This window comes from Polistes dominula, unplaced genomic scaffold, assembly GCF_049000335.1.
Source record: "Polistes dominula isolate Pdom_NZ unplaced genomic scaffold, Pdom_raw_medaka contig_29, whole genome shotgun sequence".
NCBI lineage: Eukaryota > Metazoa > Arthropoda > Insecta > Hymenoptera > Vespidae > Polistes > Polistes dominula.
The window spans coordinates 1,624,348-1,651,812 of NW_028300865.1; the positions used below are offsets into that span (position 1 = coordinate 1,624,348).

Genomic DNA, 27,465 nt, shown 5'->3' on the forward strand with positions numbered 1-27,465 from the left:
AATTAAATAAGAAATTGGATTGAACAGGGGGAAAAGGAAAAGAACGTACTCTGTGGCAGCTGTTGTGTGCGGCTGAGAGGTCCCAGAGGCAGCTTCATCGAGTAGCTACAATTAAACAAAAGAAAAAACACAAACAATAAGGTACTGTGCAAGTGAATTACTACTAATTAATTACATATGGCGCACGTGATAATGGTATTAAGCCAATGAGAAAGAACAGGTGCACTTTTTTTTTTAGTGCTGCAATGTATTTTTGGTTCCCTTTCATCGGATTTCATTGCTCTCGTGCGCTTTAAGAGATAATTATTTTTACGTGGATTTCTTTTTTTTTTGGTTTTTTTTCTTCTTCTTTTTTTTCTTCTATATCATGCAATAAAATCTATATAAACATTTAAGAAACCAAAAGCAACAAAAAAATAGATCACGTTTCAGCGAGTGACCTGAAATTATATTTGATACCCCTGCAACTTTATAAATTCTACTTTAAACAAATCTCTACATTATCAAATATATATTTATCTAACTATCTATATATATGTATATATACTTACATATTTATTATATAATTGATATAATTGTATGTATTTTATTTTTAGGATATACAATTGAAAGAATTGAAACTTACATCGCGAGAAAGTGTGGCTAATGAAGAAGTAGTAGCAACTAGTCCAATATCACGTGGATCCAATCCTAATGCTGCTCCTAATTTTAATGAATAGATGCCTGTCAGTCGACGTAACGATTGCAGTCTTAATCGAAGTTCTTGTAATCGAGCTCTCATTCCTCCCTGTTCATTTAATAGTTGATCGGCAGATTCTTGAAGTGATAAAACACGTGGTTCACAATGTTCAAGGTCGCTTCGTAATTCCCTTTAAAAAAAAAGAAAAGAAATTTTTAAATGATACATATATATATAACATATATAAACCTACAGAAGAAGATTATTAATTGTATAATACAGTGATGATGAATCCTTTTATTATTCGTATGCAAGTCTCTAAGAATTATATGGAAAATTTGTAATAAATTATTGTTAATATGCTTTATAATTTTCACTTATAATATATATTTGTTTTCTTTTATTTTATTTTGTAAATAATATAATTCAAATATATTTGTGGTCGTTAATTGATAAATATTTAATATTTTATTTTTTTTTTATTTTGATCCATTTGTAACGAATGGTTCGTCATCATTGTATTATGCCAATTTGATAATAGTTCCTTATTTATTTGTATTTTATGTATAAAGCAAATTAGTCACATTGTTCGATAATAATATAAATATTAATTTATATGCAAAAAAAGAAACAAAAACAAAAACAAAATATGTAATAGAAATGAAATTGAATGAAAATGCATTTATATTTGTGTATCGAAAAATGCGTGTTAAATAATTTGTATGTTTAACATAAGTGACGATACAAAATAACTGTAATTTATATAACTTTTATACTATTTTTACAGTAACGAAAATATACAATATAATCAATATTACTGTATAAAATACATATCAAAAAATGGAAGATTTATATTATGAATATTAATAAGAATTCAACATACCTGAATTTATTATATTTTGTTTCTAAAATATCTGTAGATTCGGATAGATCGATTGGTTCACTGGTTCTAATTGCAATTTCTATTTTTTCGATCCAAGCGAACAATTCTTCGATGATACGATGAAATTGATGATTTGAGATAAGTGCACGTCGTAATTGTTCTTGCCATTTTTCAGCTGACGCACATACCTTGTCCCATCTTGTATTTGCAATGGTTAATCTATCACGTAATTCAGTTGCACGACTAGTGTCTTCCGTATGTTCAGCCAAATGGGCACCGACAATGTTTAAACTAACAACAATACTTTTGTGACTGTCAAGATGTTGAAGAAATTCTCTGTGTTCTTGTATAACATATTCCAGGTCTTCTATATTACTCGGTGGCGAGTTTTGTTCACTTTGTGTACCTTCAGCAAACTCTAACCATTTTTCTAAGCGCCAGAGATCATTATCTAATTGAGTCCAGTTACGTCGAGAACACAAAGGACACGTCAGCCTACCGCTATCGCTAAAACTATATATATATATATGATAAATAATTTAATGTTTTTTTTCTTTATATTTTATAGATTTAATTAATATTTTTATATACATTCATTGTATTAATATATTTTAGTAAGAAACTCACTGATTACATGGAAATGAGTAAGCGTCTGTAATGGGAGACCTATTAATAGCAAAATGTCTTCTTGTTAATTGATTAGAATTTTTAAATTGTGTTATTATCAATGATATATGATGTTAATATAAGCATTTCCCCATTCCCCCCGTGATCATTTAATTAATTAGAAATATACCTGAGTTCCCTAATTTGTTGTTCACGTGTTCTAGCTAATAAAAGAAGAGCTTCGTATCGAGATATCACAGTTTGCACTTCGTCGCTTATTGTTGTTTCTATATTGAATTTAGTGTCTTCCATGAGTAAAGCATGGAGATGACGTACTAGTTCTATAGATGATTGACAACATCCAATCATTTTTGCCTATAAATTTTAAAAATGAAAATATAATATAAGACAACTTTGTATTAATAGAAAATACAAATTAAAAACTTACAATCGTTTTAGCAGTTGTATTCAAACTTGGTCCGGATACAGGTTCTGGGGTAATGGTAGTTTCTAATGTGTCCAATGAATGATGACACTCTGTCAGAGCTGTCTTTAATTCCAACATGTAAGCGTCGCAAGATGTCATTCTAATTAATCTAGGTAATGTATTAACTTGTACAGCCGTATCCTGTTCGAATTTCAAAGTTTCAACCTGAACGGCCTCGTCAACTTCTGACTTTTCTTGAGATTCTAATTCAGTCCTTAAATTAGCAACACGAGTTTTAATTTCTTTCCATAAAGATTGATATTCGTCTACGAGTTCCTGTATACTAGCCACATCATCCTGATGACTTTCCTGCATAATTTCGAGTGCTAATTTGTCAGCTTTTTGCAGTAGAACATTTTGAGCATTTAATTCTTTTTCGATTTCGGATAAACGTTGCAATCTGCTACGGGGTGAGGATCGTTGTTCTGGTGTAAGCAAATGTTGCAGTTGAGTCAATCGAATATCGATTTGCGTTAAGCCAACTAACGCGGCACTGTGAGCTAAACTAAATTCGCGATAATCCATTTGTTCACGTTCTATCGCTGAAATTATGGAATTTGTTCTGATACGAAGTTGGAGCCATCGATCTATAATTTTTCTACTTTCGCTAGTAAGTGATTTTAAATTTTCAGGTTCCAATCTGGTCTTAGCGAGTCGTCCAAAGTTTTGTTCAAGAATTTTCAAAGCCGGTTCATGAGCTTCGATATCTTTCATTATAGATTTCAATCCTTCCAACATTTCTCCCGTATCCTTTTTAGTAATCTCGTTCATTTCCTTTTCAAAATTGGCAAGTGCAATTTCCGTTTGAGTTATCCAACCCTCGTGTTCCGTTCTAATATTATCCATTTCCCGTAACAATTTCCAAGCCAGTATGATATCTTGTTTACGTTCGGCCGATTTAACACACGTTGTCTTCCAACGACGTTCAAGATTTTCCATACCGTTCTTTATCGTATCAGTGTTCAATGATGCTTTATATACATCGGAATCATACAATAACATTTCACAGAGGTTTAATATTTCACTGATTTTGGCACCTTCCGTTTGAATAGCTTTTTCAATGTATTCATGGTCCTCTAATTTCTTATCGACACAACTTTGACTAATAGTCTCGATGATAAAATTTTCCGAAAGTTGTGTCTCTATACTCGTCATCCAACTTCTTTGTTCTATCAATTTCTTTTCAAGATTGTTTATGGATTGTATTAATTCGAGTAATTTATTAGCACGAACTTTACCACTGTTAAGCAATTTATACCATTTATCGTTAACTTCGTCCAATTCGGCTTGCACTTTAGCTTTTTCACTATTGTCAGTAGCGTCGATTAATTGTTGACCAGTTTTTAACACCCACTCGTATTCACGTTGTTTCAATGCTATTTCTGCTTGCAACTCACACTCGAAACGTTTGATAATTTCTTCGGGTTCACCGATAGGTGACATGTCCCAATTTTTAACTCTGATTTCGGCGTCCTCGATCCAGGTCAACAATCTGCTTTGTCTGTTGATCCAACGTTTATGAAGATCACAACGTTCACCAAGTTTGTATTCGATTAATGCTAATTGATGATCCAGATCACCTTGTTGTTGCCACAAAAGTGCAACGTGTTGGTTCAAAGATTTCATATCTGACGGACTAAGACATTCCCGTAATTGTTTGGTAAGTACATTCAAAGATTCCAATTCGTTGCTGTTCTTGGCCAAACGAGTTTTCAATTTTTGTAGGAATAACAAATTATCTTTGGTTTGTGACAATTTGCCTGGAATCGAGTGAAGAACTGAATTAAGTATTTGACCGATATCCTGTAAACTATTCGTAATTTTGTCCGTCTGTGCAACATGTTGTTCATGATGTTTCCTAACCCTTTCAACAAAATCTCTCCAGGTTTCTAAACCCGCACGTAAATTGGCAATACGTTCAACGTTTGCAGCGTGTTCCATACGAACGGAAACAGCCAAAGTCTCATCACAATCAACGAGCAAATGCATTTGTTGTTTTTGTAAGGATTCTATTTGTGCCTCTCCCGATGGAATTTTGTCCAATAACGTTTGAATCCTTTGAAGAATTTTATCCAATCTGTGAAGGTGTATGAAACGTAATTGCAATCTACTGCGTTCTCTTTCTATGTCTTTCAACCATGCGAACAGATCATTTTGATCACGCCTGTAATTGTCCCATGCCAATAATCTGTCATGTACTGCAGTATGCCTTTCGATAATTTTGGCTAATATTTCATTATGAAGATTCGTCAATACGTTGAATTGTTCAGTAACATTTAGATTATCCTTATCCTCTTTTCCATGTATCGTTAACAAATGATTTTGTTGATCAGTAAGTAGATTTCTATAAACCTCACAAAGATTTCTATGTTCCGATAAACCATTGTAATCACCAGGTACACGATTGGATAAGAATTCTTGAACATAAGTCAAATGTTCTTGCCACAATTTGAAAACTGCTAATACGTCCTGTGACTTGAACAAACGTGTTGACAAACGATGATAATGTTGGAAAGTTTCTTTGAATACACGTTGCCATTGTTGAAGTACTTCAACCACTGATGGTTCTTGAGTTGACATTGTTACTGTCCTATCCTTTATAGATTGGAGCTGTGGTTCAGTTCGTGTTAACGCAAGCAAATGATTACGCAGTAGTTTCAAGTGTTCATTGGATTCTTCTTGCCCGACACTCGTCAAACTCTGAAATATAAATTATTTCTCGATAAATAATCATATTATATATATATATGGTGGTACTTTAGTTAACAACTGTATCACGCTAATGATGTACTTGGTAAACATTATAAACGAGTGTCTGTAAAATAAAAGAACAACCGGAATTTTTCGATCGCATTCATTGTAAACCACAAACGGAAATTGCGAACGTGTTACAATGAGGGGATTATTTTTGCTGATAAGACCGAAACTCTGACGCATTTGTGGATCGGAAATTGTGGTAGAATAATTAAATATTTTTACAGTTATTTTATAAAAAATAATTAGTAAAAATATATGAATATTATTTAAAGTGTAATATATAATTGTTTAATATTTTTTTAACTCCGCCTAGTTAATATCTAGAGTTAACTAGATATTAATTAGCTGGTCCCAAGCCCAGATAAAGGAGGAGGGTTCGAGGGTGAGGTTAGCAACCTACCCTTGGTAAAAAAAATAACCGCTAGCCTCTTTAGGCTGTAAAGTTAGGAATAACATAAAAAAATCCTAATAATAATAATAATAATAACAAGACCTAATTATTTATTAAATTAATTAAACACTTATCCAATATCTTTGTCATAATGTTTTGTTCATCATTTTTACTTGGTTACAAGAAAGTATGTAAAATAGGTTGCTGTATGACCAATAAAAATAAAAAAATAAAATTAGATTCGGCCTTCTGAATGAGTCATACTAAAGGTAAAGAATGTTGCAGACAGTCTTTTAAGAATAAGCTTTAAAAAGCTTTGGTTATTCTATCGAAAACAGACTTTCCATCATCAGCCCCAGGGTCTCCAGTAAAGAAAGTTTTGTTTTAAGTGCACCCCGTTGCGGCCATTCAGCTGTTGCGGATTTCGTGACTGATGTAATTGCAATACCAGGTTAAGCCTTTCGGCCTTGACATAACAAATTGTTTTGAAACTACGACGATTAAAATGTAAACGCTCGTGTGAGGGTATGGATGATCGTGGTTGTACCTAGCACCAATAGTGTTTGCCTTGTAAGCGGAACCAACTAACGCGGTTTACAGGAATAAGTGTTTCTTATTTTGTTTAAATAAAAAAAAAAAAAAACCAAAACAAAACAAAACAAAATACCAAAACTTGTAGTAGTAGTGAGAATCATAAATTGTAGAATAAATTTTGTTTGTTTTATGTTTAGTCATTTTGTTTATAGGTAATTAAATATTTTAAAATTTTTTATTATGGAATAATGATGCCTTTTTTGTTTTCTTTTATAATAATAATAATATTTCTAATTAATAATATTATTAATAGGATGTGTGTAATTAAGTTGTTTGGTCAAAAACACGCACGTCAGAGTTTGCATATGTACACGTGGGGTCAATCAAATGTCTACTATTTTGATTATAATAATTAAAAATTTAGTTATATATAATTTATACAAATGATAAAATAATATTTTACCTGTTGTACGGTATCAAGGAAATTCTTAGTTTGACAAAGATCAACATGGGTAAGTTCCTGATTGAATACACGAACGTCAGCTGTGTCTGCAAGGGTTGACAAAGTTTCACGAGCATCCTCGAGTCTACGACCAAGTGCTTCAACCTCGCAATGTAATGGACCACCAGCATTCAAACCAACATCTGATGCAATTTGGGCTACCAAATCGCGTAATTCTGCTAACCTTTCCTTATGTTCCGCCAGGGTTTCTTCACAAATCTGTAATCAATTGTAATATACATTTGTTTAATTACAAAAATGATTTATATGAGATATATATATAAACCGTAATTTATATAAGAAATTTGTTGTATATATTAATATTAGTTGTTTGAAATTTTTCGATTCTTATAATATATAATTAATTATAAAATATTTAAAATTATATTAAAGAATAATTAATTGAATTTTAATTCTATTTATTTAATTTTATTATAATTGGTTTCTTTCATGTAAATGTATATATGTTTATGTATACATTTCATTAATATATAAAATATATATATAATATATAAGAATTTTATTGAATATAATAAAAAATTAAGTAACGATTAAATTGTAATCGTTAAATTAACTGCATAAGAACACACATATGCAGACGGATCTCTTTATGTTTTTAATATTACGTAATTCAAATAAGATAACACCGTATTTTCCTAATAGAGGTATATATATATATATATATATTTTAAAAATAGTACTTGCTTCATTTCTTATCGGAATTTGATAAAACGTGTGTTATTTAATTCGAAGTAAGTAAGGTAGTCAAGTAAAACTCTCTTCAAAGCAAAATGTTTTCTCTTTTTCTTTTTAAAATCACGGTTATATTTTTATAAAATTGTATTACGAAAAGATGTGAGATGATTCGATAGAGAGAGAGAGAGAGGTATATTATAAATCACTGATAAGATATAACGAAATTTCAAAGTCATACGTAAATGAACAGATGTTGGTAGAAAGGTATACGGTGTTTACGATTGACATATGGTAGGCAGGTAACAAAAATATATATTTATATATATATATATATTTTCTTGACTGTTTTTCTTTTATCTGTAGATTATGTTAATTCATTCAATGAAAAAAAAAAAAAAAAAAAATAATCAAATAATCAAATACATATTACCGGTTTCATTTCTATAACACCGTTAGGATCGGTTTATCATACAATTTGATAGAATGAAACTAAACTTCCTGCATAATTATACAAAATGAATTAATTTTTTATTTAAAAAAATGCATGAACCCTTTGATTTATCCTAATTAAATATTTTCATACGATAAACGATAAATGTGACAATATTATGACGTTATCGGTTAAAGTTCTCTATCGAAAGTTAAACCAAACAAAAATGTTATCTCATCGTAAACTTTGATATCTCAAAATAATTTCTAAATTAAATATAGATAGAAATTGATTTCTAATAATATTTGTACAATTGTAAAATCAAAGTTTGAAAAAAAAAAAAACAACAAATAGTGTGAGGATTTTGTTCAATCCTCCTACCTTCGCCTCTTCCGGCGTGCACATGTCTCTGAATTTGGATCAACCGAGAGCATAAGTTTAAGTCTTCCCCCACCCTTTGGTATGATGATAGTGATGATGTAGACACTACGGAAATACTCTCACGTTGCCCACGTCAAACTATCTCAAGAGAGGAACGAATTTTTACACACGCGTCACTAAACACATACATACATACATACACATATACTGTCTTATAGAAAACTAGGAAGGGGAATACACACAAGACACCATAGAACACGCGTACCCATTAAACGTGGGTGAAAGAGAAGTCTAAAAACAAAAAGTCAAAGTCAAAGAATCAAAAGAAGAAACATAGACGCACGTGACAAACCAGTGTGTGTGTGTGTGTGTGTATCGATTTACAATGTTTTTCTATACACGTGGTCACGTCTATGGTTCCTACCGGTTTGAAAACACACGTGATGAACAGTGAATGATAGAAAAGTGACAAAGATAGATAGATAGATAGATAGAGAGATTTATTTATTTATTAATTAATTATTTTTAATAATTTAAAACAAAATTTTAATTTGTATGTATAATGAAAACTAAATACCGGAACTTTAAGATGAAACCAAAGAAAAAATGTGAGATAAAAAAAACTGTAGCACGATGAGTATGATAAGAAACAGATGTGTGTGTGGTTTAGTTTCTTAGCTAAAAAGAGATAGATTAAAGAGAAGAGATCAGTACGACGTTCTGGTCCAGACTGCCGTTGGCATCGTCGTAATCCTAGTCGTAGTTGTAGTCGTCATTACGTTCAAAGAGGATCGATGAGAAGAACAGTCAGCGGGGGCTCTTTTGGCTCGTGTATTCCCCTATTTCAGTGTTTTTCTCTCTCTAACTACAGGACCACCCCTTATAGCGCTCTTGTGCTCGTGCGTGACTTGCCAGTTTGCGAGGGTGGGGGGTAAGAGTAAGCCAATCATCGTTGGCGCATCCATTCTCAACGATGAGAATGTGTGACAGTAGGGGCGTAAGTATCTCATGCGTTAGTATCTCTAACGCATTCGGTGTATTATGTTGTTATTTGTTTTTAATTTTTGTTGTTTTTTTTTTTAAATTATGTTTAGTTACAAATTAATCGTTACTAATCGTTACTTTGTTGTATTCATTTTTATCTTTTATAGATTTATTATTTAAATTTTTTTTTGTGTAAAGTTGTTTACTATATATATATAATTATACATTTTATAATTATAATTTTTATTATAATTATTTTTTGTAAGGTTATGTTTTCTAATATATCAATTTTTGTTCATTAACCGTTAGAGATATATGAAAAAAAATAACCCTATTAAAATTGATGCTATATTGTTTACCCTATATTATCTCGAAAAATTTCAATTAGCGTTACACCGTAATACAATTTACATAGGTTAGTATAGTTAAACAAATTATTTCGAAAGATTTTAAAAATACATCGTCAGTTATATCGTATTATCGAATTTTCAAATGTACCGCGCATGATACTTTTTTATACAATCAAAACAAAGTCTATATTTAAATATATTCTATTGTTTTCATTAAATTTTAATTAAAATACGAGTATATTATTTATATCATATTGAAATAATACAAACACACATATACAGACACTTACCTTAACTTGTTTGATAGCTTCCTCAGGAGGTAAATTAGCCACGCTACCCATTTGAGTGTCCACCCAGTTCTTAACAGCTGCACTAGAATCTCTATATTGTTGCCACAGGTTGCAGGCGTGTTGATATTTGGTACAAAGTGCATCCAATTCAGCTTTGGTGTCTTCCCAAGCTCTTACAGCTTCATTTACCGCAGCTTCGACCCTTTCACGGACCTCTGCAGCGCAACTCTCCCGCAAAGGTTCAGCAGAGGCATGAAGTTCGCTAATAAGCACCTCGCGTGCACCGAAATCACCATTTAATCCCTGAAATCAATCCCCCCACATTTTTCCTTGTTATCCTTGTCTTGATCAAACACTTGTCATGACACTAATATCATTTAACTCTAAAACACTTTAGTTTAATTCATTGTTTTCACATATGATTAAGTCGAATCGTTTATACGTTAATTATATGAGGGGAGGGTTGTTTTTGTTTTTTGTTTTGATTTTATTAGCCGAGAAAATAATAGACGTAAGTGTCAATTTATTTTTTGGTCGTTACACACCAGACTGCTAGAAATAAAAAAAGCTTTTTCCACAAACTTAGAGTATAGCTAAAAATAATTTTCCCTTGTACGAGAGACCGTGGGGTCAACACACAACGTTTACGAAGGCTCGCGAATTGAATTTGGTCAGGGCATGAGCTTGAACAACTAATTTTGTGATTGTACACATGTGATGGAGTTCGTTAACCTGAGATTCAGAATTTTCCGAAGTATCCGTGCGGAAGTAGCGAAGTATCCTCTACACCTATTTAAGTTTTGTCCGATATTTGAAACGGCACACGGTTATAATATTCTGTACATTGAAATTGTAACGAGTGCAAGGTAAAACTAAGTATATGTTCAGTGGTATCTGTGGAATCGTTCAAATAATTCACATACGCGCGTTTACTATGCAACTTTCGATCGATATACTTGTATGTGCCTTGTTGTTTAGAGTCGAACTGTTGGAATACAATTTTACACCGTTGTAAAAGATATTTATCAGCATCCGTTTACGATTACTATATTTTAAATGGTACGACCTATAAGAAAGAGATATACTAATCTGACCTCGATATACTATCGAGTTTTTTATAAATATGTATTTCATATGTATATATATATATATATATAGATATGTATGCACGTCGGTCAAAGTCAAAACTTGATGTCATCGTTATCTCATAGTTATTTTTAATTTAAAAAAAACATATATGGAAAAATTATAAATAATTACATTTATAAAATATATATATATATATATATATATATATATATATATATATATATATATATATATATATATATTAATTTTTAATTTTAATAATTTTTAATAATTTTAATAAATTAATATTTTTATTAAATTTATTAATATATTTAATATTTTAATGTCACGTTAGTCATGAGTGGCCTGACGATGATTTCAGTAAGAATTCGCGTGGCACTCAACGTGTTGAAACATTAATTATATTTATTTTTTGTTATATTAACTCTTTGCGGGGCACAGAATTTCAGATAACAAAAATAGCCCTATGTTGCACACAAAATTTAATAATTAAATAATAACCAATTACTTATGCATAAATAAGATGAAATAGAAACTTATGAAAACGTGTAGAAATTGCAATAATATTTCGAGATGGGACTAAAATTGTCCAACTGTGCATTACGATGTATTAAAAAGATGGGACACTTTTAATCCCACCGTTCCTCAAAGAGTTAATTAATTAAAGTAAAATTAATAAATTAAATATTAAAATTAAATTATATATATATAATGAAATAGAAAAAGGTTGTTTTGCAATTGTTTGTATTGACGAAAGGAATTAACACAATGGCGTAATTATTCTAAACACTTATAGTTTAATTAAACGCAAATATGTTTGAAGTCATTCCGGTAATGAGTCGTTGCGAAATTCTTTAGGCTTACGTATATGCGTGCATTCATTGAAATAAAACTCGACGCCCTCGGACAGCGGATATTAATGAGATTCTTTAACACGGACGTAGAAACTACGATAAGAAAATTCAAACGTTTTAAAAAGGGCATCTCTGTGTGTTTCTTTCTCTTTCTCTTTCTTCTTCTTCTTCTTCTTCCGGTAATATAATGGTTAAAATGTTTTTAAGGAAAAAAAAAAAGTAAAAACAAAAAGAAAAGTAAATAAATTAAAAGAAAACTTTCATTTATACAAAGAGATCGTTTGTAAACTTAGTCTAATATTAGATGATATATATGTATATGTATGTTTATTTATTTTTTTTTTCTAATCCAAACTACACGTTCTTGAATTATTTTGTCAGTGATACAACGGGAACAGAAAAGAAGACGACATTTATTCTGAACGAGTGCTAAAGCATATCCGGTTTGTATCGACTTATAAATATTGTTTTGACCTCCCCCGCCCCCTCAGTGTGTCGGGGTTATCGTTTCGTAAATGCGGTAGTTACGAATTGTTCTTTCTTTTATTTTTTTATTTTTTTTTTTAACAGTTCTAAGAATATATAAATAATATATAAGAATAATAATACTTTTAGTCGTATGGTATCTTAGTACTGTATATGCATATCACGTGTTGTTCTTTAGTCATAACTCGAAATATTTGTTGCATGGAAAGATCCGGACAGTAATGACGAATCGCGTATAAGATAACAAGACGTTCATCTCTGTGTCGTTTGAAAGGCACACTTGCTTGTTCTTATCAATATGACAGGAAAACATATATGCAAAATACACATATGTATATATATCTATAGATTGTTGCTTTCTCTATGTTTCTATATATATTCAACTTTATATATGAATATTAATAAGTTAAATTATTTAAAAAATAAATAATTAAATAATTAATAAATTAATTCAATATATTAATATAATATATTATAATATAATTATAATAATAATAATAAGTAAAATATATTATAATAATATAATAAATTATTATATATTATTATATACTATATAATAATAATAATAATAATAATAATAATAATAATAATAATAATTATTATTATTATTATTATTATATTATATATATTATATTTATTTATTTTATTTTATTATTATAATATTATTATTATATTATATTATATTATATTCTTTATATTATATTATATTAATATATAATATTAATTTATAATATTATAAATTATATATATAATAAAAATAAAAATATAAATATTAAAATAATATATATATATATATATATATATATATATATATATATATATATATATATGTATTTATTAAAAAAAAAAATTTATAAATTTAATTTTTTTTACAGTAATTATACGATAATTAAGTTATATTAAAAATAAATATAAAAAATGTAAAAATTATTTTCAAACTTGGTACGCGTGCGAACATATTTGTATAAAATTTGTATTTTAACGGTAATTGTTTTCCAAAAGTTCGATGCATTTAAAAACATTGAAAACATCGAAAAAATAATAGTTAACACGATTTTATATTATTAAAAAAAAAAAAAAAGAATAAACTTCCCTCGTGCTTAAGTTATAACTTACCTTGAAGCTATTTATTGTGCTTCGTATTTTACTAAGAATTTCTGGAGCCGAGAACGTCGTTTAACCATTTTATCGTATAGAAAAGCTAATTTTGCCATAGCGTTCGTTTAAACGAGATATATTGTAGTATCTTTCTATAACACACCACACGGATCAGAAATAACTTAGATCGTAAATATAAACCATCGATTAAAATACATCTCGGCATTTTATTTTTCATCAACGCAACCGTAAAACGTGCGCGCGTGTTGACGGTTCCCGCGCTACTGTTGGATACTTTGCTAGAAAATCGGAACGTGCGGTATTGCGCATGCGCATTAAGAATATGAATTTAAACGAGACTTCGAACACTTAGTTAGATTAAAGTTTTATACGTGTGAAGTTGAAAATTGATAACTATAGAAGAAACATGACGTATTTCGATAATGTGTGAGTATTTAAGGAATAAACGATTCGACTTTTGACGTTTTTATAAATAATACAAAATATAATATTCTAATCAAAAATTAATATATGGTGGACCAGAAAGTAATGTCATTTTTTAATCTTAAATTCAAACGAATAACTTTTTAACAAATTTTTATTTATAAATCTACTAGTATATTAATTTTTGCTTATTAGGATATTATTAGGATGACACAAAAGTTCGCGCGCATTTTTTAATTATTAATATCTCCAAAATAAATTTTACAAAATAAAACAAGAAAACTAATGTATTTATATGCAATTAGTAAAGGTTAAACTTTTGTTTCACCCTAATAATGATTCAATATTGAAAATCCAATAATTGAACTTGTTTCTATTTTTAAATTATAATTAAATTATCACACACTTACCTCGAGTCTTTCCGTGGCCTTGAGTAATCGATCATAATCGACCGAACCTTGTACAGTTAAAAGTTCCATCATATAATCAGCTTCTTGAACGGATTGTTGTACCATTTCCAAATGTTTTTCAAAACGATTCCACAAAGCTAATCTATTTCTTAATAATGACAACAAACGTGTGCATCTAGATTCTAATTCGGTATGGGCATCTTGAAGTGCTGATATGTCACGTTCGATACCAATAGGTGATACGGTGACTCTCATGCCAGATGGTAATTTATGTAACATTTGTCTGAGACCCATGAGATCGTGCCAAAGTACAATCAATTCATCCGCAACCGATTCGCAACGATCTACTGCAGCTGATACAACATCGCTACCTTGTTTTTCACTTTCCTCGCATTGATCCAATGTCATGGAATGCTTTTCATGAGATTTTCTGACACGTCCCAGTCCACGTCTCAATGCTTGGAGTTTGTCACGAAGTAATTGAGCCGAATCCAATTCTTCACCTATCTGTCCTTCAATACGATGTGCCGATGATAATAAAATACCAACGGTTTCACTTTCAGCAGCTGGTAAAAGACCCAAACGACTCAATTTATCTTGAATCAAGGTAACCCTGTCGAATAAAACTGTAAGTCTTTCGATATAAAGATCGAGTTCTTCTTCGGTTTTCAATACTCCGTGCAAATCATCCAAACACATTCTCAATTCGTTCAATTCTTTTTCCAATATTTTCAACTTTTCGTTGGACGATACGTCCTCGGATGAAATGTTACGTGTAATTTCTGATTGTATGTCATTGATTTTGTCCGTAACATCTTTCCATCGATATTGCAATTCACCATAGAAATGTCTTTGATAAGTTTCATCGGACAATGGTATGATTTTTAATGCCTGATCGAAACACTTGTCTGCCTCATTTCGCATGTTGTTGTGTATCTCGTATTGTGCTTTCAATTCCTTTAAATTTAAATAAATATTTACAAATTAGTATATCTTTGTTTTGTTTGATTTAATTTTTGATGAAAAATTCAATATAAATTTACCCAAAAACGACGCATGTTTCCACTTGACGTATTACTCAAAGGAATTAATTCTTTCTCAGCAGTTGTCATCCAATTCTCAATACGATTGATTAATGTTTGCTGAGTACTCCAATTTTCTCGAAAAGATAACAATCGTCTTAAGGATGATTCTATGTTATCTCGTAGTTTAACAATCTCATCTAATACTTCGTTATAATGATCTTCAGAATTTTCAATGGTAACCAATTCTTCTAAACGATTTGCAATATCCAATAGTTGAATGATACGGGCGTGATGCATCGCAACATCCGAAGATAAAGACTACAAAAGTTCAAATCATTTGATTAATTACAATTAATTAAATAAATGTACTTTTATATAAACTTATTATTTACCTGATATAAAGAAATATATTGATCGTAATCGGAAGAAGTAACTGTTTGAAGATCAGGAACACGTTGATGAGCTACTTGAAGCCAACCTTTTTCCTCTTTAACACCTTGTTCCAAAAGAATCCATCTTGTTGCTGCCAGTGCCATTTGTTGTGCACGAGAAGCAGCTTGATCGAGTAACGAGGATGCACGGCTATGCAATTCAACGTGTAAATCAGAATGTTTTGCCCGAGTTTCTGGATCCAAATTGCCTTCCAATGATTCCAAAATGGCACGACAGTGATTCAAATTAACAAAGAATTTCCTATGTTTTTGCATTTCTTCTTGAAGGTGTTCCAAATTCATAACGGATATCGGACTTTGCAGCAAATTTTCAGCAATTTCGATAATCTGTGAAAATTCTTGCAACGTTTGTTCATATTCTTCAGCCAAAGCTAACAATTGTAAAAGACGATCTCTTTCTATGGTTATACTATTTTCAATAATTTTCGTAATTTCATGTGCCAAATAAGTTTCCTCCGGTATAATCTTTCCAGGATAATCTCGTAATAATTCGTGAGAAGTTGCAAGTAATTTTCCAGTTTTCCACATGTGACAACGATTCATGTTTTCCATTTTATCCAATTCTTGAAGCTTCCATCTTGTCGAAGCTTCGCATTCGATAATATTATCCAATTGTTTGCGTTGTTCCTCGACTAACCTGTTAAGAAATAAAATTAAATTAGTGTATATAAATTTGAAAAAAAATTAATCAAAGTTACAAGTGAATTAAACATACCTGTAGATGTTATTAATACCATTTAATAATTCATCCCACTTGGCAAGATGATTATTGGCACATTCTTCGCTGGTATTGGTCACGTGTTCAACAGCTTTTGCGTGTTGTTCAAGTGCATCGAAACATTCTCTCAATACGGCACGTTCCTCGATAGGATAATTTGCTTCAACGAGTTTCCACATGTCATCGAGTTCTCTGATATTATCAGCAACGTGATCAACTTCTTCTTTCAATTCGATAAAAGTTTTAGCGTCACTGTGAGATAATCCACTTGGACATTCTCTGTTGAGGAAAATTCTATATTCAATTGTTTCTAACCAGGTTGATATAGTTTCTATAACTGTTAAAAGTGTTTCCTCAACGATTACTATATCATTTTCTTCAATAGCATTTCTAAGTTGTGACAATTCTTTTCTTACGTCCATTGAACGTTCTTCAGCTGATTTATCTGTGGTAACTTCGCTCAAACGTGCAACGTGCAACACATTACCCAAATGATCTACCTCAGCAGCATTGTTAAGACTCTTAACTCTATCAGAAATAATTCTAGTAGTTTGGGTCTTTTGGGTTGGTTGAGGAATTCTACTTTCCATTAACGAAAAATCAGCATGACTGTTAGATCCTTTTTGGGAATTTGTTGAATGAGGAACGAGTAATCGATCTTCCCAAGCTGACGTATCATATTCCTTTTCATATTCGACTGTATTTGGTACTGACGATGTTTTTAATAATTGGGAAATGGCTTCTGCGTAAGTTTTCACTTGTGTTTTCTCAGGTTTATCTGATAATTGATTTGACGATGACGGGGATTCATCAGGTGACATAGTTGTATCCATTGGTTCACTTGGGGTTGATACGAACAATGCTTCGAATCTTTGATCTTCGCGACCTAAAGATGCTTCCAATGGTTTATTTGATTTAGATGGTTTCGAGATATCAGTGAAAATTGTTGATTGGGTTACAGGACTCGTATTAATGTCCAAAGGAATTCGTACAGTTTCTTCTTGATCATCTTTCTTAAATTCTTCGTTAAAATCCAATGGAACTGAAGAAGATTTTGTCAATGTATCTTCAACGATTTCTTCAGAATTTTGTTCAACGTTAGGTTCATCGATATTTACAGTTAATGGTTGTTTACTTGCATTTTTCTTAGCTACGTCTGAATAAGACAATTTCAAAGACGAGCTTTGGGATTCTGCCGGTTGTCCAAATATCGAATTTAAATTGGTCATTTCTTTAGTTGGCAATTGAATTTCCATACTTTTATGTTTCCTTTTTCTCTTTTGCCTTTTTTCACGTTTAGCTTCGTTATTGTCATTCGTGCTTGGTGTTGTTAATGACACATCTTGTGATGTATCTGTCGGTGATTCAACATTTATTACAGCTTCACCTGATGTTTCACTGCTAGATAATTCTATCGTAGCTTTAACGTGTACCTCGAATGAAGTATCCGGTGTTGAACTTTTTTCTAACGATTTATCCATTGATTTTTTAGATTCAGAAATATCTTCTTTTTCTAAAGTTACATCTTCAATTTCTTCTTTGGTAATTTCCATAACTTTATCTTCCTTTTGAAGAGGAGTAGTTTCTTCTGAAACTTTTATATCAGTTTTAGGTGATTCTGTATATTTAGCATCGCTAATTTCTGATTGTAATAATGCTTCAGTAGCTTCTACGATTGGTACTTCAGTTAAACTTGGTTTCATTTCTGTATCACTGACTGTACTTTTTAAAAGTTGATCTTCACTAGAACCATGCATCGATTCATCCAACACTTCTTGTAACTTGGGTGAAACTTGTGAACTTTTCTCATAACTTTCAGCAGATATTTGTGAAGTTTTATCAAGAAGAGGTATCAATTCTTTAGATTCAACTTGCATAGAACTACTAATAGTTTCTACAAGTTCAGGCAAACTAGTTTGTGTTTCTTCTTCAATATCTTCTGATTTTTGAGTAGTTTGTGTTTCCAGATCGCAACTTTCTGGTGGTTGTAAACTAGTAACCGGACTTGTTTGAGTCGTGATGTCATTAATCGGTGACAATGATTTTGTTTGAACTTCTCTTTCCAAGACTTCTACTTTTTTTGGACTATCCTTAGGTGTCGTTTGTGTTTCCACAGTTTCAGGAGAAGTAATATCCATCAATTGTGCTTGTACTTCTTTTTCCATGTTTTCTATTTTACGAGGACTCTGTGCAGGGGTTGTTTGAGTCTCAATACTGTCAAGTGGAGATAGTTGGAACGATTTAACTTGTATTTCCCTTTCTTCTGTTTCAATTTTGTTCAGACTTTCTTCAGGACTTGTCTGAGTTTCCATGGTTTCTAATGAACGAATTTCAGGTGATTTAGTTTGTACCTCAGTTTCTTGAGTTTCCATTTGTTGTACAGGTTCAATCGACATTGTTTGAGTTTCAGTAGTTTCGAGTATTGCTTTATCCAATAATTCAGCTTGAACATCGAAATCTAACATTTCCGGTTTCTTAGGACTACTAGGTGGTTCTTCGACTATTTCGAATTTATCAGGTGATGTCGTTTGTTCTGTAGTTGCAGGAGGAGTGGTTTGTTGTTCAGCTTCGATAGATATTTTAGATAACGTTTGTGTTTCCATATCTATCGAAGGAATGCATTCTATCGGTGAAGTTTGCATTTCTGATGAATCCATTTCTACGATTGTTTGTACATAAGAGTCTTTAGTTTCTAACAAGATAGGTGATGATGGAAGAACTTCTTCAATTGGACTGGTCTGAATTGCATATTCCGTCATTTGTATTTTCGTAGGTGTTACTGTTTGCATACTACATTCTTTTATTTTAGGTGTTTCTTCCTGAACCGTTTGTACACCACTTTCAAACATTGATTTCGGTGAGGTTTGCATATGACTATCTGTTTCTTCTACTTTAAATGTTTGTATCTCTTGTTCGACAGTGTCAATTACTGATCCTACAGGAACTAATTCTTTGTTTTGTTCCGGAGAAATGGATACGTTACATGTTTCTATAGCAACCGTTTGCGTATCAATAGGAATTTTATCTATATTGATTATCGGTTCTTCAATGACAGACTTGTGCGTTTCAATATCTTCAATTTCTTTCGTATCATTATTTATATTATCTTCTTTATCTGATATTATTACCTTATTCGTTGTATCTTCATCGTCAGATGAATGTTGAAGTATTCCAGAAGAATCTTCTATCATTTCACGACTCTTTTGTTTCTTTCTTTTTTCTTTTTCTTTTTTCTGTTAATATCATCAGCTTGAACAGAAGAAGGTTCTTCAACCGTTGTTCTATCATCTGGTTCATAACCATGATCATAACCAAAACTATCATTTTTATTATTTGAACTTAATCCTAGTGAATCAGTGATCTCTACAATGTCTGGTTGAGGTTGTTCACTAATATGTTCTGGTGATTCTGATAATGGTACGCTAATTTCTATTGATTCAGCAATAGTCGTAGAAACTGGACTAATAGTTCCTGCATCTTGTTGCAATTGATGCAATTCTTCTTGTGTTTTATTGTCTTGATTATCTTGTACGTTTAATTCATCACTCACGACCGATTCTTGTTGACTCGTTTCGGCAGTCGATGGAATCGAAGTTTGAGTGGTTACAGTGTCTTTCTGAACAATATACAATGGACTAGTTTGTACTGTTTTATTATGAATAACTTCAGATGCTTCTTGATCAGCTGGAAGATTAATTTTAACGTCTTCTAGAACAGTATGATAAGGTCGTTCATTTGAATGTTCTGATTGAGTTTTTACATATACCATGGACTCCGGTTTTTCATCATGTTTTTCAATAGACAATGAAATTTCAACTTTTCCACCAGCAATTGGTTTTTGTTCGGACAAAAAGATATTATCTTTAGATACACCTTCTCTTTCTTTAGTTAAAAATGTATCTATTTGTTCTTTTTCATCTTGCATTTTTGAAATATCTTTGTCAGTAGTAGTTTGTGTTAATTTAACTGTTTCCAACGATGTAGTTTCTTTTGATTTAACATCTGGTTGAATATCAGATAACTGTCTTTGTAATTTGTTTTCCATTGTAGGTAATAATTGTTCTTGGATTGTTTGGGTGTCTTGTTGATCTCGTTGATCCTCTAACATACAAATACTCGTTGTATTAGTTTCATTGTCAGGATCTACAATATTGCTATCATCATCGTGCTGAGCTACTTCTACCGTGCTGCTTTCTACCAATGTATCAAGTGTTTTGTTGTTTATTGGTGCATCATCTGACTTACAAGTAGCTTCAGTAGTAATTGATGCGTTGTCGGTCTTTGCTGGATCCTCCGATGAAATTGGTGATTGTATAACAGCAGGCATATCCTCATCTGGTGTCTGTAAAATAATAGACTCTTCTAGATAGGACGTAACTTCTTCCTTTGGAAACATTTCTTCAGTATTATTTACCTCTGTAATAATATCTCGATGACTATGAATATCATCAGTGTCAGTTTCAGTTGGAATATCAGTGATAGTACAAGTTAAAATATCTTGTTCTTGAACTACAGTTACAGGTTGTTCACTTGTTACAAATTTTTGTTCACTTTTATCATCGTTTGTCGAATGTTTTATTTCAACTTTATCCGTTTCTTTCGATTCAACTTTAGTATCATCAACAATAGGTTTTTTCTTAACTTCAGAACGACGTATGCTTGACATATCCTTTGCAAATGGACCAAAGAATGGTCCTTGCATAGGACTACCTGGACAATTTTGTTCAAAAGTAGTAGTTTGTAAGTTTCCTGAGAAAGTTGAGAATAATGAAGATTCTTTCATCTGTTTCTTTTCATCATTAACTTTTTGTTCCAATCCCAATGTTCTTTCGCTTTCATTTTTAATAACATTAATATTAATATGCGGTATATCTTGTTCATCGATTTCTATTTCTTCAGGTTCTTCAATTATTTCTTCACTGGTAGTTTCTTTACCATCTATTATCGTAACTTTTCTGATAATCCTACGTGTTTTTTTAATGACCCTTCTAGTAACCTGTTGTACTACAGCGTGAACACTGGATGTTTTAGTTTGATATTGGCCATGTTCAAGTATTTCTTCTTCGATAGGTAAAGGACTGATATCTTTGATAGCACCTTGAGTTATTTTGTGAGTGTATTGTGGAGTTGTTTCATATTTTTCTTCGAAATATTCAGCATCAGGTATACCTGTGGTTACTTTACTACCATGAATTTGTTTCGTCAATGTTTCAACGGTACCATCAGGTTTCGTTGTAGTTACCGTAACGTATTGATCTCTCAATGTTGCTTCTGAAAATGCTTGCATCCTTGATGCATCTTTACCGAGTGCTGTTGTAATTGAGGATGCATGTTGTTCAGTATTTCTATTAGTAACAACAGTATGTCTTAATTTTCTAACGATAATTCTTTTCGTACCATCTGCATCGACAACTACTTCGGTTGTCACGTTATCCGGTTCAGTTAGTACAGTTTCAAAAGATTGTGGTGTAACATGGTGAATGTTTAATTCACTTTTAGCATTATCCTCTTTCTGACCATCTTGATATTTCATATCAACTATGATATCATCATCAGGTATGATATTACTTTGTTCATTTCTAATTAAACTTTGATTAATATCAGCCCTAGCATTTTTCGTAGCTATCTCTATAACATCATGATCACCCTCTGACAATTTGACTACCTTAATTGTTTCTTTTATTTGTTGATCTGGATAATTAGTGGTATCTATAGTTTGTGTCATTAATGTTTGTGTAGACGTTGTAACTGGAATTTGTATTGTCGATGTTTGTTTAGTTAATTGTATTGGCTTATCTTCTAAGATATCTAATAATAAACTTTGTCCTGTTTGTAATGAAACATCAGCTAATGATGGTGGACCACTTTCAATAGTAGTAGTTGAGTGTATCGATGGTGCCTGATCGATTGTTGCATCATCACGATCAGTTGTTTCGTCATCGGCCATTGCTTCTTCTTCCAGCAATTCCTGTAATTACGACAAGTTACGCTAATCAAATTACGCGTAATTACGAATACATTACTCTTCGAACTTGTTTTTTCATTTTTTTTATTTTAAAATCATTATCGCGAGATTTGTGAACATTATTGAAACATAATTCGACGAATAAATTTTATTATGACCACAACGAAGATTATATGAATATTGTACAATTATAAACAGTTAATTGTAATATTATTAATATTATTTTACAAATATTCCATAAGATTTTCTCAACATAGATTATTTTTTTTTTAATTATTAGAATCAAGTTTTGAGTTTATCATGAGGAGGGTTGAAAAGTTTTAAGCTTACCATAAGTAGGTCTGGAAAGGTGTTAGGTTCAAAACTTTTCAACCCATTGTAATTTATTATTGGTATATAACAATGAATGTTAAATTTCTCATATGTATCATAATTGTACATTGTATGGTGTCCATTAATAGACACCTTACAACTGTGTAGAATTGAATTTGTTGATTTTGAGCTCTTTATTAGTTATAACATATATTATAATAATTTCTGAAAAGTTATTTACTTAATTCATGTTATATTAAACATATAATAATGAAAGATAATTATATAAATAAATAAATGAATATAGAATAAATAGTGAATATACACATAGGGAAGATAATTTGATGAAAATACTTTAATTGTTGTATGAATAATTACAATAATGCATATTAACATTCCTTAAATACATGCAATGACTATGTTACATCCCATCACCTTAAGCTAAATGAATATAAATTAACAAATGTAACATAAGTAAAATGGTATCAAAAGGTACGGTGAGTGATAAATGATAAATATAATGTGTGATCGATGAAAAGCTGTCCCCATGCATTTGTAATGATGATAATGTACACGTGAAGTAAAATATGTGTCTTACTATTATTTTATTCTTTATAGCCAATTAATCATATGCACATCTAAAAAACAATTAATGAGATAATGATGATGATAATGATAATGATATACCACTTTCATTAAAAACTATAGATACACTAGTTCATGTTCAAGTTCATGTTCATATATGTTCATGTATTAATATTATCAAATTTGAGATTTAAACACAACTTTTATATAATATTAACATTTGATATATTTAATAGATTTTTATTTAATTTTGTTTTTTTTATGGTATATATTAAAAAAATATATCTTCAACACGAGTTCATCTAATTCATCCATAGTTTTTAATAAGAAATGAATATAATTAGAGAAAAGCTGTGTTATATAAGTGCACTGATAAATTTGACTGTTGTTTGTAACAAATTGTACTAACTCTATAAAATATATCATTTTTCTAACATTATAAAGCATATACATATGTATATATATATATATATATTTATATATTATATATTATGATTGATTTATAAATAAATTTTCAATGTATTTATAGTAATAAGAAAGTGCGCTATTTATGCAATTATAATTGATATAAATATTCTTCTAAATTTTTCATTAATTTATGTCACATTACAAATGTTCAACCTTAACATAATTAAACCATTAAGTTTTATTATTTAAATATTAAATATTGAACGCGAATATTTATATCAATATATTTGATATCAATGATTAAACGTATCATAGTATTATTTTGACAGAAAAATATGATATCACTTAATTGACAATTTTAAATTCAATATGAAGTGATTTGTTTTTTTTTTTATACTACTATTATTATTACTACTACTACTACTACAACCATAGCGAAATAATAATGAAGAATGTACGAAATAATTCCCCGCAAAAAAAAAAGCAAAAGTTGACTTGTAATTTTGTGATTCTTGTTTTTGTTTTTTTTGTGATTGAGCTTTAAGCAACCATAATAATAATAGAAGAAGCAGCATATTGTGATACGATAACGCACGAATTTTGAACTTTCTCCGATACCTGCTGCTTTTGCTGAAGACGATTAATCATATCCAATAGTTCGTTCTTCAATGCACTGGCCAAATCCTTAACTTCCGGTAATGATTCCAATTCTGATACACGTTGACTACGATCTAACAACTGGTCTTGCAAATTCTGTTAATACAATAAACATATAAATAACACACACAATAACAATTAAATATTAATATTAATATTTCAATACTTTATAAATAAAATGTTGATATCAGATTGTATCAAAAATTCGTGTGTTTATTGGTTTTGAAAAAACATAAATGGATTGTTCTTTCTGTAAAATTTGTTTAACAAAGATATTAATAAAAAAAAACAATACACGAATTTGATGGTTCAATCTAATATTATTATTAAATAATAAAACAAACCTGATCCATGGGTAATTGATCGTTTATTTTAAGTACAATATCCTTTAACCAAGCATCAGTTTCTTCAAGGAACATTAAATATTCATTTATTTCTGTTGTTCGTTGACGATGAATATCCAAAGCTTCTTTCAATAGGTCATTACTTTGTTTAGCTTGTATCAATAAATTATTTATTTGCAATTGTATATTTTCCAAAGTATTCGTATACATTTGACAAGTAGAATCGAATGAAATTTCATTTAATTGTTTATACAAATCAGTAGCCTCTTCATCATAATTTTCAAGCTCTTTTATCATTACCTAATCAAAATATTTATAATCACATGTATATATTTTATGAATTTTTATTCATCATGAGAATATTATAATTATTTTATAATTGTAAATTGTGTAATTAATTTATTTATTATCTTACCTCGGTGGCAGATAACATAGATTGAATAGAATCACGTGGTAAATTCGTAGCTTCTAAATCCAAGATGGCATTTTTTAATATCTCAATACGTGCTTCAATAGTATCCTGTAAAATATATATATATATATACATATATTAATTTTGATTATTTTTTTTAGATGTTTTTGATGTTTATCAATATATTCCATGCCGTGCACACGACAATTTGTTCAACAAATCAACTCCAGCTGGTAAAATATATTAATTTAATTAGCTCGAGCAAACTCCTATGTAAAAATCTGTAGAAAACATGAAACTTTAATAATGATTTAAAAAACCATAGGGATAATTTATGTAAAATATATATGTTATATGTCGAGGAAAAAGTCAATAGGAACTAATTATGAAAATGATTAATGAAATATAAGCAGATTAAAAAATATTTGATGAATATGACAACAAGCAGAAAGAAGAAATGATAAAAAGCGTATAAGAAATGATGCTAAAAATACAAATATATATATATATATATATATATATAATACTATTATACAGTAGTATATATAGTACTATATAATAACTATTATATAGTAATATATAATTTTACATAAATTTTGTTAAAAACAAAATTATTAATAATAATAATAATATATATTTTATATTACAGTAATATATATTATTATTATACTACTTGTAAAATATATATATATAAAAATAAACTTTAATAATATTCGTGTTATTTTGTTGTCATTGTTTTAATTACTTTTTTTTTAAATAAATTATTATATATGGATAATTAATGGTTATATGTAGGAATTATTTAATTCAAAATTAAATAAAAATGTGAAAATGTTTTTTTGATCAATGATTATTAATAGGAATTTATGAATGAGCAACTAATTACAAGCACTTTGGTAGAAATAATGATTTCATCTAATGAATATAATATAATATATATATATAAATAAAATATTTAAAAGTGAACAACAAACACGAGTGAAAAATTGAAATTTTACAATATAATCTAATAAGCATTGTCTATGATATAAATTTCTAACTATATTATTATTATAATAATTCTTTCTACTTTAGAAATATATTTTGTCAATAATTTACAATTGTGTATTTATATTGGTTAAGTAATTTTTTTTATAATTTCAATGATTTAATTAAAAAAAAAAAAAAACATTTCAAAGGATTGTAATACTACTACTAACATGCGTTTTAACAAAACAATTAGCATTTTTTAATAGCAAATCTATACGATGACAAACTCGTAATAAAAACATATTAAAAAATTCAATTCATTCAATAATAAAAGGTGGACCATAAAAAACGTACAGGATTTTAAAACGATATTTAAAATATTATTTAACGTGAGAGTAATATTTATTATAGTTTAAATAAATTTGTGCAAATCTTGGTGAAGATTTTATAAATCAAATAAATCAAATGATTGTCTGATATTTTTTTTTCTCTAAGAAACATTTAAGATGAATTATTGTTCTCATTATAATTTTCCAAGATATGTCAATTTATTTAAACCATAATAAATATTTCTTTCACGTTAAAATAATATTAAAATAATTAAATGAGTATTAAATTTAAAATCACAGATGTTCTAATGGTCCATTATTATTTAAATATAAAAATATTTAGTATAGAAAGAGAGTAGTGTCATGACGTAAGCTTTTTTTTAAACAAATATTAATTAATTTTGCTGTAATATTTTAATAATAATATATTATTATTATTATTATATATATTTTTATTTTATTTTTATTCTTATAAAATAAAAATATATATATTAATTATTCTATATTATATTATTATTATATTTATATATATATATTAATTTTTTTAATTACGTAAAATTTTTTAAATTAATTTAAAATATATATATATATATATATATATATTTTAAATTAATTTAAAATATATATATATATATATATATATATATATATATATATATATATATATATATATATATACATAAATAAATTGCAGCAAAATTACAAAGCAAATAAGCACACATAGTTCTAAAAATTTGGAATTAATTATTTAATGAAAAACAATGAGGAATAGTAGATAGAAAATAGAAATAGAAAAAAGACATAAGAAAAATAGAAAAAACCAAGGGGATAGTAAACGACAAAAGACTAAAAAGAAGAAGAAGAAGAAGAAGAAGAAGAACAAAAATAAAAACAGGACACATATACGCTGTATGAACGTATATATATATAGAGAGAGA

The 27,465-nt window shown here is 29.4% G+C and overlaps 1 protein-coding gene across 1 annotated transcript in view; it reads right to left on the reverse strand.

Moving 5' to 3' along the window:
* LOC107066352 (Muscle-specific protein 300 kDa) overlaps positions 1-27,465 on the reverse strand; it is a 63,121-nt gene that overhangs the window by 1,405 nt on the left and 34,251 nt on the right. Inside the window, 16 exon segments of the mRNA XM_089174160.1 lie at positions 50-105; positions 626-869; positions 1,563-2,075; positions 2,190-2,228; positions 2,359-2,543; positions 2,617-5,355; positions 6,801-7,058; positions 9,971-10,273; positions 14,352-15,308; positions 15,395-15,694; positions 15,769-16,465; positions 16,544-19,734; positions 19,737-22,514; positions 24,435-24,569; positions 24,818-25,117; positions 25,233-25,337. Of these exon segments, the coding sequence (XP_089030286.1) occupies positions 50-105; positions 626-869; positions 1,563-2,075; positions 2,190-2,228; positions 2,359-2,543; positions 2,617-5,355; positions 6,801-7,058; positions 9,971-10,273; positions 14,352-15,308; positions 15,395-15,694; positions 15,769-16,465; positions 16,544-19,734; positions 19,737-22,514; positions 24,435-24,569; positions 24,818-25,117; positions 25,233-25,337 (12,800 nt within the window).